Source organism: Megalops cyprinoides, chromosome 12 (assembly GCF_013368585.1).
Source record: "Megalops cyprinoides isolate fMegCyp1 chromosome 12, fMegCyp1.pri, whole genome shotgun sequence".
NCBI classification, from domain to species: Eukaryota; Metazoa; Chordata; class Actinopteri; order Elopiformes; family Megalopidae; genus Megalops; species Megalops cyprinoides.
The window spans coordinates 3,588,263-3,599,099 of record NC_050594.1 but is presented as its reverse complement, the minus strand read 5'-3'; the positions used below and the strand labels follow the sequence as shown (position 1 = coordinate 3,599,099).

The window sequence follows — 10,837 nt, the reverse complement described above, 5'->3', positions numbered from 1 at the left end:
AACGCTTGTATGACCATGTGGTTATGGAGAAAATCTGACCCGCCGATGTGGTAAAACCTCTACCACTATAGTTTATCATCGCAGTCTGTACCATTCAAGCATTTAGCCCTAGTTAGGTACTACGACGATTCTTCTACACACGAGTGACAGTTTTTTTTTTTTTCCTGAGAGAATAACATCTCGTAGCACAATCTCTGTTTTTATTCTGTTTCCGATCAGCTGAACTGCAGCTGACTTTTGCATACACCCTGTTTACGCATTACTGGGGGTGACGGGAGATGTAGTCCGTTGTGGAAAAAGAATTCACATTTTAGAAGAATTTAGCGACATTTATTTTACTTACTTCTATATAGCCCCACTTATGGCTCACCAAGAGTGATCTGAACCATATGTAGACCTATGTGCGTACCATACGTATATGTGTGCACTTTCCTCTGTTTTGGCTAAATATTTTAGACATGATGCATACATAATTCATAATTCAAATGAATTTGCTATCTTTAAGAAATTAATTACACACTGAGAACTTATTGTGAAAGAGAGACTGCTCTTTAAAAAAATTCCGTGATTTGATTGTGTTTTGTTGTTGCTATCTGGCTAATAAAGTTGCACGCTTTTTGAAACAAAATGGCGACGTACAGGTCACCCTTGGTTCTGGGTACAATTCGACTTCTAGTACAAGATCATTTTATCTCTCCAAAGAAAATTTCATGCACAGCTGTCCGTTTAAGAAGAGGTGAGATTTTTCGTGTGAGTCAAATATTAATTTTTAGCAAGTTCATATTAGCTTGCTTTGTGAAACTCAGAGGAAATGATCCTAGCTAGCTACCAGGATCATATTGGAAGCTTAAACTGTTAGTTAAAATGTCTCGTAGTCTCTCTCCCTGTGTGCATAGTTGGTTGTCATTTGTGTATACAAGCGAATAAAACGAGAAAGACATATAATGTCCTTTACGGTAAAAAAAAAAAAAAAAAAACCGTTCCAAATGTGTCAACGGTCAACAACATCGCAACAAAACTGGTTGGAATGCATATGAAAGCAGTGTGCGTGCTCTCACAACTTTTATTTTTGACAGATAAATATTATTGGAAAACCGCGAGTTGTAATAGGACCCTTCACCATCTGACATTTAATTTTGACTGTCTGAGCGATCTGAAAAAAAAAAACCTTGTTGAATTGATGTGTCAAACCTGGAAAGTCAGTACCGCACTAGTCAGACGGTCCCTTAGTCCTTAGTTAATGACAGTGTGTTAAGTTTTTAGTCAATATGTGCTGTTTTAAGAAAACAGAAATTTGTGATTATTATGTATTGGGCTTGGAGTGTGTATGTCTTATCCTCTGAAGCACCACCGAGATTTTTGTTCGGGGAAAAAAAAGTGTCGGCTTTCGGTGGGTTCTTTGGGATAGTCCATTCTGGACTATCAGGAATATCAGTAATGTTCACGGTGGGATTTGAGTGTTTGCCCCTTTAGAAAGTGCTGACTCAGGACCAGCAGTGCTCATAGTGAACAAACAGTGGGCAAACAGTGACTCAGCCTTTTCGGGCTAAGGGAGAGAGCCAATGAGAAAGCGTCAGCTCTACTGCGAATGGATCTAATCAATACAAAACAATGCACACTTTTTAAAGAGAATGTAATATCGTCTTAAAGGGCAGGTACAGCATTTTCCTCTTAAATGAGGAATCAGCTTCCATGAGAAGTGATACCATGAGATATCTGCTTGTTAAATGCATTTAACCCACAGGTCTGACTTTCATTTTTCTTTATATAAAAAGTGTATTCCCTTAATCTTTGGATTGAAAACTGTCAATAAATTAAAATTTGAATGGTACCTTTAAATTCTCATCATGTACCATAATGTTGGTAAATCCTTGGGAAATTAAATGGACGTAACCGCATTGCATAGTCTTTTTTGTTCTTTCCTTCCTTCTCTCTTTCTCTCATGTATCACGTTATTTTGGACTGGCCAGTTGTACACTAGGCTTGTCTGTCTGCACTGTCTGTATGCTGTATGCTGCTCTGATGGTAGTATTGTAGCTAGTTAACGGGTTGTGTTGGTAGCCCGCTAATATTACTGTGAACTAGTTGGCTTATTAATGAAATACTGAAAGATGTTACCGTTTTGCTGTAGGCTACGCCGGAAGCGCAGCCACCGCGATTTCTCCCATCGCTGAAAGCAAGCTGGATGATGGCGGCTGTGCTTTCAGCGGACCCCTGGAACACTACAACAGTCTCATCCAAGACGGGACACTGCGGGAAGACCTGCATCAGAAAGCAGTGCTCCAGCGCTTGGATCAGATGCAGAAAGACATGAACGCTTACGCCAACAGACCCACGTCTTTGCTGTCAAAGGTGAGAGCTCTTCCGGGAGGACACACTAAACGTAGTGGGTGGATATTACATTTTTGCACAGTATTGTCATTAAGCAGCCACTTTTATCCAGAGCAACTGATAAAGTGGCATGAATAGTTGTCACTTTGTTAAAACTTTGCCACAGACTGTTTCAGCATCTTTCACTCTGACAACTGTTATTCGTTCTAACAGTTCTTGTTAAGCGCTTTCTGTGTGGTTTTCATGGAGACATTCTAGTTTGAAGACAGCTACATGTAAAGACTTAATATGTGCTCACAGTCATTGCTCATGGCTTGTATTACAACACATATCATGTTTACTTTACAGAGGGCTTTTTTCTCACTAATAATGATTTTAATTGCTAGATCTAACCTGTCATTTCAGACTTGTGTATATATTATTCTGTTTTGAACTGAGAAGCCAGAAGGCAAATTTGAAAAATCGGTGTTTATCAATGTTTTGTGTTTCTTTTGCAGTTTTTCTCCAAACCCAAGCCCCCAAAAGGCTTCTATATCTATGGAGACGTTGGTAAGAATGGGTGATTAATCATGGTGTTGCTGGCCAATATGATAATCAGCACCTATCTTTAAGTGTCTTCTTTCCTCTTTTCTACGGTAAACTGTAGCTGATCTCTAGAAAAAAGGAATTCTTGTTAATTGTTTTATTGTCTGTAAATTCTCAGTACTGTTTTTGTTCCAAAATAATATTAAAAACTCTACCATGTCAAGTTACACTCACAGTTTGAATTGATTAACATCACCCATTCAGACAGCAGCTCATTCAGCACAACTCTCTGGGTCATTAACACTTTGGTTGAGCTTAATTACTTTAAAGAGTTCCCTGAAGGCATTAGCAACAATGTTTGTTATCTTAGCACCTTTTCAAAATGAGATTTTGCTTGTGATATTTTAACTTTACTTTCTGTCACTTCTGAATTCCAAACCCCCAAAATGCTAAATGCTAGGTAAACTGCAAAAAATATATTGCTTCTGTATTAAAAATAAAGGCCAAACTTTATTGCCCTTAATTCAGGCATTTAAAAAGGTTAGCAGAAAGTGATCGGTGTGTTAATTTGTGAGATTATATCAAACCTTAATGCATTTTTTATTATTTCTCAGGCACAGGAAAAACAATGGTAATGGACATGTTTTACTCACATGTAGAGACTGACAGGAAGAAGAGGGTCCACTTTCACGGGTTCATGTTAGATGTACACAAAAGTAAGTTTACTCTGAACACTGTCTTATTCTGTCTATCCTCTCTCCCTCCCTCCCTCTCTCTTTCTCTCTCTCTCTCATCCTCTCTCTTCCACCCTCTCTCTGAATAAAATGATCTTAGTGTCATATCAAAGGAAGAACGCCATTTGCCTCCCGCAGATGTAAATTATCGTCACGTAGACAGTGTTCCTCCAGATAAGAATGAGAAAAGTTCATAGTTCAGTAACAGATCAGATATGGCAGCTTGTTGTGGTGTAGGAATCCCAGCCAGGATTTGTAAGTGTGTGATGTCTGAGTCAATGCCAAAATGCAAAAGTGGATGAGAGGTCAAGACTCATTAGAGGGTTATTGGAGGTCAGGGAGGGGGGTCGGCAGGAGGTCTTCCAGGGGACTGGAGCAAAGGTCCCAGACCAGCAAGGGCATCACTACCTGCATCTTGTACAGTATAGTCAAACGTGCACCCATAATCTCTAATCTCAATCTCAGGATTTCAGACCCATAATCTAGTGGAAGGAGTGGCCGAAACAACTAAACCACTTCACTACTCATTGAAATAGAAGAGGATTAGGCATTAAGTAATCTGAATGCCTTAAATGATCTTGACTCCTAAAGATCAGTATGTGCCATTCTAATGCAGGAATACACCGCCTTAAACAAAGCCTGCCGAAGCGGAGGGCGGGCAAGATGGCCAAATCCTACGACCCGATTGCGCCCGTCGCCGTGGAGATCAGCGAGGAGACCTGCCTCCTGTGCTTTGATGAGTTTCAGGTGAGGGGGAAGAGTTTACAGTTCATAACCGAGCCACAGGGCTGCAAAACGGTAACCTCAGTTTGCCACCACGGGCTCACTATCGGCCAGTGCTGGGGCTGGGCTCGAACCCAGGCCTGAAGGCTCAGAGCCAGCACCTTAACTAGCTGAGCCACAGGGGGAGCCTCCTGCCAGACAGCAGTGTGGTGTAGTGTCAGGGAGCAGAACTCGTGACTGAAAGGTTGCCAGTTTGATTACCTGCTGGGGCAGTGCTGATGTACCCTTGGGCAGGGTACTTAACCCACAATTGCCTCAGTAAATATCCAGCTATATAAATGGATAAAATTGTAACGTGTGCAAGCTGCTCTGGATAAGAGCGTCTGATAAATGACAGCAATGCAATGTAGCGTAACACTGACCGCGCCTTTCTCCACGCAGGTCACAGACATCGCCGATGCCATGATCCTGAAGCAGCTCTTCGAGAACCTCTTCCTCAACGGGGTGGTGATGGTGGCCACATCCAACCGGCCGCCAGAAGGTGAGACGCACGCCGTGAGGAGGTCTGCGTAGACCCTCAGAGGCCCTCTGTGCTGGGGGCGTCGGTCCCGCCGTCGCGGTTCGGGAACAGAATGAGTTTCTCATGCTGCCGAACTTTGAATCGGTTTTTAAAATTCCATTTCTCTCTCACGTCCTGCTGGTCAATGGAGGCTTTATCTGCAGGGGGTCAGGGGGCAAGCGAGATCGTTAAGGCTAAAGGGCAAAGTTAAAGCCTGCTTCCTCTGTTTCAGATCTCTACAAAAATGGGTTGCAGAGGTCTAACTTCGTGCCGTTCATTGCCGTGCTGAAGGTAAAAGGACAGTCGCCTTTCATGCATTTTCCCCTCCATGATCACAGCTGTCTGTCATCATGACTGCCATGGCTCTTAGACTGATCAGACACAGTTAAACAGGAAGTCATGGAGGAAGAGCAGTTATCAGACAGGGCCTGAGTTTTAATGTGCTGCACCCCTTTGCCCATGAATACGTGCTGGTAATTGCTTTATGCAGCTTGTTGACTCTAGTCCCAAAGCTGCTGTTTGGATAACAAGCAGAATAGTCAGCTAATTTAGGATATTTTATTGAAATATAATAATTTTAAGTAATACACTGAAACAGTTAATAATAATGGTAAAAGCTGCGCATTGCAAGTGGGTATAAAAGAGGTAACAGTGAAGTGACATTAGGTGACATCCTGCTGCGTTTGATTGCAGGAATATTGCGAAACTCTGCAGCTGGACTCTGGCATCGATTACCGCAAGAGAGACCTGCCCTCGGCTGGAAAACTCTACTACCTGTAAGAGACAGATCCTGCTTTGAATGGGTGGCTGTGTGGGCCGGGATGCAGAGTGCGGAGGTGTGGAAGCAAGACCGCTTCATGTGTCCTAGCGGCACAGCGGTCTTTAACGCACCTCCTGCACAGTGTCTGGTAACAGCTAATTCAGGCTGGGGCACAGGCCTCTGTTCACTGCAGCCACTCTTTGTCTTTATGTGGAAGAAAGGAGAAAGACAGGACTTGGACAAAATAATCACTGAAAATCTTTTATTTAATTATTACCCTGTATTTCCTGCATGGTTGAGTCATTGAAGTGGAGGAGGATTGGGGGGGCGTGGAATAAAATATAATAACGAAGCCAAAGCAAAATAAAGTGATAAAATGTTAGTGCAGTTTCTGTCGTACTCTGCATGTGTCTGCGAGGAAGGATTTTCGTGGCGTTTCTGTCTTCTGAGAGACAGCTTGGGCCTTAGCACCTCAGATGTGCACCTGTACTTAAGGATAAACATGAGTAGAAAGAATTGAACAGGCTGGCTAAGTCACCCAGCCCCTTGCAGGCAGGCGGGTGGCTCTGTTAGCCCCAGCGGCTGGTGGATGGTGCCTTCAGGGGCTGCTCAGTGGTTTCATTATTGTTTTTCTCGCTGTGTTCCTGCTGCAGCACTAGTGAAGAGAACGTGGAGGCCGTGCTGGATAAGATGTTTGACGAGCTGGCACTCAAGCAGAATGACAGTACGTAAGTCCGTCTCTTCAAAGACGCCCTACATGGGGTGCCGGTGTGGCGCACTGACCGAGGGGCTGGACTCGCGTGCCAGAACTCCCTGGGTCAGTTCTCAGGTGCGCTTTCACTCGTGGCATTCCTGCTGAAACGCTCCGGTAAAGGCTCCAGCGCATTAAGGGTTAATGTGTCCCCCTCAGTCACCCGGCCCAGGATCCTGAAGGTGCAGGGCAGAAAGCTGATCCTGAGCAAAGCCTGCGGGACCATCGCGGACTGCACCTTCGAGGAGCTGTGTGACCGGGTACGGCGCATTTCCGCTCTCTCTCCTTCTGCTTCTCTCTTTCTCTGCCTTCCAGTTTTTCTGCTTCTCTGCCTTTCAGTTTTTCTTCTCCCTCTCCCCCCATCTCTGTCTGTCTCTGTGTCTCTCTCTTTAAAAATACTTAAACATGGTTATATTTATATACATGTAGCCATATCTTATGAGCTGCACATTAACGAAACATGGCAAAACGGCAAAAAATGCAAACAACTCTCTCTCTCTCTGTCTGTCTCTTTCTCTCTGTCCCCCTCCATTCTCTCCTCCCTCTCTCTCCTTCATTGTGGTGTCACTGAGGTGCTTGGTGGTGTTTTTGTGCGGTGCTGTGGGAGTGAGGGCTTGTGGGACAGTGCTGTGTCAGGGGCAGAGAGGGGGTGGGGCCAATGAGGGCATGGCGAGTGAGGGCGTGCCTCTCGTTTCAGCCGCTGGGCGCCAGCGATTACCTGGAGATCTCGCGGCTGTTCGACACAGTTTTCATCCGGCACATTCCGCTGCTGACGCTCGCCAAGAAGACGCAGGCCCGGCGCTTCATCACCCTCATCGACGCCCTCTACGACCACAAGGTGAGTCGCCATGGTTACGTAGATCCGGGGCTAACAGCGTGACGTCACGGCAGCTTTAATTATTACAGGGCAGTCTTTGTCTTTTGAATGACTGAGTTTCTCCAAAGGGTAAGCATCATTTTCACATCAAGTAGAAAGGTTTCTTTAATACTCGCACTTCATTTATTCTGAAAAAGAGCGCTTTCTCATTACCAGTTTAAGCATGAATTTCAGCTATAAATAAGACCGGAGATAAACAACATGTACCTGCGATGTACAGAAGATTGAGTGTAAACTGCAGCTGCTAAAAGTGACCTCTTTCACCTGAGGAAACTGAACTGCAGTTTTTGCCTGAAGATAACAACCAGACACCAATTTTATGTTAAAGCAGGTTTGACATTATAACCCTGAAAAGTGCACAGATGCCTTGGAGGTGGTTCCAAAGACAGAGCAGCATGCACATGAAACTCAAGAAAAATGGCAGTTTTTCTTTTGCATATTACAGATGAATGTTTCAATTTATTTTACATTTTCAAGGGTCATTTGCATGCACAAATAGTGTTCCAACACAAACCTTTCACACTAAATTTACACGGCGACTGAGGTGTGTGCCTGCTTTGTGCCGTGTGTGAGAGTGTGTGAGAGTGTGTGAGAGTGTGTGAGAGTGTGTGAGAGTGTGTGAGAGTGTGTGAGAGTGTGTGAGAGTGTGTGAGTGTGTGTGAGTGTGTGTGTGTGTTCTCTGTGCTGTGTCGTCTGTGCCGTGCCGTGCCGGGCGCGAGGTGGACAGGGTCACAGGTCTCTCCCTGGTTGCAGGTGCGAGTGGTGATTCTGGCCGAGACGCCGCTGGAGAGCATCTTTGTCCAGGACGAGCACGGCCATGACGACGAGCATCACCGGATCCTCATGGATGACCTGGGTCTAAAACGGGTAAGAAATCCCAGCTCTGAGTGCACTGTGTCAGCGCACAGCCTGAATCGTTACTCAAAGGGCATTGCAGTTATATGCAGGGGTTTTATGGATATATATGTGTGTCTTCAGGTGCATCTGATTTTTAATTCAGAAGAAACGTAAAAGATTTTTGATCATAATCGGTATAAATAAACCCTCTCTATTAGCCCTTGTTTTAGGAAAACAATGCAACCAGTGCTTGACAGTAATCAATTAATGCATGGTGGCATTTCAATGATTTAGCTTTTTAAAACGTTACATTCTAAGGGTCAGAGGTGAACTGCGGGTCTCACTGCATTGTTAGCCACCAGTGAGTTCTCATTCCCACTGCTGGACTGGACCAGGGCTAATGACAGCACTCAGGTTTGGTACAGCCGTTGATTTTGATTGGTCCATGGCTGTTTGACGGGCGCAGGATTCAGCCAGTGAGCTGGCCATCTTCAGTGGGGAGGAGGAGGTGTTCGCCTTCCAGAGGACGGTGTCCCGCCTGTCGGAGATGCAGACGGAAAAGTACTGGACAGAAGGGGACAGGAGCGCCTCATGACCCGGCAACCACCGCCGCCCGCCACGCCTCCGAACCAGCTCCAGGAAACTAAGCGCAGTGGGACACAGTGTTTAATCAATGCACAATATTTATTATTAATATTATTATTTTTATGGGATCTTTGCTCTGGCACTTTATGGACTTACAGGGCCTTTTTAAAGTACCACGCTCATTGCCACATCTCTCTGAGTCCCGGAGTTTTAACATGGGAAACTGTGGTGTGAGGTGGGGTTTAGTGTTCATATTGTAACTGAGAGAAACATGCTCTATTTTTATAATGGCTCTCGAGGGATGGTGCTTGAAATGTTGCCTGAACACCAGATTTTGGGTGGTGTAACGGTAAGGTGTTTTTTTGTTCGTGTGTGTGTTTGTCAGTGCAGATGTTGGAGAACTAGAGTTCCTGCTCTTTTAACTCGTATATGACACTCAACTCCACAGCCCTCTGGTAAATGACTCTAAATCCATAATGACTCTCTGGATATCAAGTAATGGGAACTGGCACACAGAAAAGATTGATTAAAAATATAAATATAGGGTGCCTAAAATGTTAAATTGCTTTAGAAATTTATGGTAGGCATCATCTGGACTCGGGACCCACTGGGGATCCACACTCAGTTGCTGGAGAGCAGAGTATCAGTATCCGGCCAGTAGTATCAGGACCAACTCATTAATTAGCAATGTACCATAGTGCAGCACAGTAGAACATTTCTTGGCATGGGACATCGATACAGTGTTCTGGTGCGATTTATTATTTGGAACAATGTGGTAAATGTCAAACAGATTTACTGTATGTACTAATTATATAATTTAGAGCAGAAATGGGGGCAAAAACTTCCCCAGCGTCAGCCCTCTAGCAGCTGAGTTTGACGCCCACAGTTTAATTAATGAGGGTCCAAAACACAATCTGGTCGTGTTGAACATTTGGCCATAATGCAGTATTGCCTCTTTGTACAGATTTGCTTGTATGTTGCTGCATAGAAATGCTTTAAAAATGATGAATTCATCTCAGATTGAAGGTTTGTCAGATACAGTACAAAATACTGGTATTTTAAAGTACTGTGCTCTGTACAGTTCTGTAAAATTGTGACAATTTTATGTTGCACATCAAAAACTTTCCAGTGTAATTAATTGGCCTGTAACTAATTTATTAAGTATATATTAATGGAATGTGATCCATATTGAATATATGCCATCGTAATCATCTTACCTTTCTATTTACATCAAAGCCCTCTGTAAAAGTTTGAATCACATCTTATTAAAATCTGAACAGCTCCTCTGCAATTTTTGCAGAGGCCAATTTCAGTTTTTTCCTGGTGACTCTTCCAAAACCACATCCCTGCTAATTGTACATGTCAGTGTTGTTGGAAATGCATGTTCCTGTTTGAACAGAGAATACAGGAACATTAAAGCTGTCATCTTCAGCTGATCTTCCTCCAAGTTTATTCCTGGAAGACAGAGGGAGGGTGTCTTACTGTATGTACTTAATACTGTATGGACTTAATTTAAGTGTGATCAAGGGGGCATTGATGGACAGTCAAGTAGTCATCTGTAGATAAATTCTGCCAGCTGCAGATAATGAAAGAAGTTTGAATTGGATTACAATTTTTTACAGTTCAAAACTCCTCCTGAAACTTTCTTCATTTCCAGTATTGTCCACAAGAGGGCACAACTTCCCCACATTTCACTACCCTTCAGCTCCTAATTGGGTAGTCAATTTTCTAAGGTTTTTTTCCTTTGCTGATGAACTCATGGGGTCTTCCCATTAGGCATGTGTTTCATTCAAAACAATATGAAAATTATATACCAAAATTAAAAGGAACATGGATGCCTCCAGAAATGTATTAAACATGCATTTGAATACTGAACCTATTATACCGTTTATTGATACATCAGCAAAACTTTAAGCCCTTGGTAATTGGCACACAATGAGTGTGCGTGTGTGTCTGTATATATATATATGTATATGTATGTATATATATATATATATATATATATATATATATGTATATATATATATATATATATATATATATATATATATATATATATATATATATATATATATGTATATGTGTTCAGGTCTGTGTTAATGAACACAAAGATGTAAGCCTGAAACTCTGGTTATGGTGTGGGCATTGGCATGCT

At 43.1% G+C, this 10,837-nt stretch overlaps 1 protein-coding gene across 1 annotated transcript; it reads left to right on the top strand.

The window, feature by feature from the left end:
• Positions 1-627: 627 nt before the first annotated feature.
• On the top strand, positions 628-9,799 carry afg1la (AFG1 like ATPase a). Its single transcript, XM_036542161.1, has 13 exons — positions 628-658; positions 2,132-2,352; positions 2,829-2,880; positions 3,516-3,572; positions 4,207-4,337; positions 4,755-4,854; positions 5,105-5,163; positions 5,566-5,648; positions 6,286-6,356; positions 6,543-6,643; positions 7,081-7,221; positions 8,014-8,127; positions 8,564-9,799. Exons 1-13 carry the CDS (start codon positions 628-630, stop codon positions 8,690-8,692), a joined length of 1,290 nt encoding a protein of 429 aa, XP_036398054.1. The 3' UTR covers positions 8,693-9,799.
• The last annotated feature ends 1,038 nt before the right edge of the window (positions 9,800-10,837 follow it).

What these genes read in the sequence shown, in the direction of transcription:
- afg1la (XM_036542161.1), top strand. Translation starts at nt 628, where the DNA reads ATGGCGACGTACAGGTCACCCTTGGTTCTGG. An exon ending in CATGTTAGATGTACACAAAA is followed by an intron (nt 3,573 to 4,206) that starts GTAAGTTTACTC and finishes ATTCTAATGCAG; the next exon opens with GAATACACCGCCTTAAACAA. An exon ending in TCGAGGAGCTGTGTGACCGG is followed by an intron (nt 6,644 to 7,080) that starts GTACGGCGCATT and finishes CTCTCGTTTCAG; the next exon opens with CCGCTGGGCGCCAGCGATTA.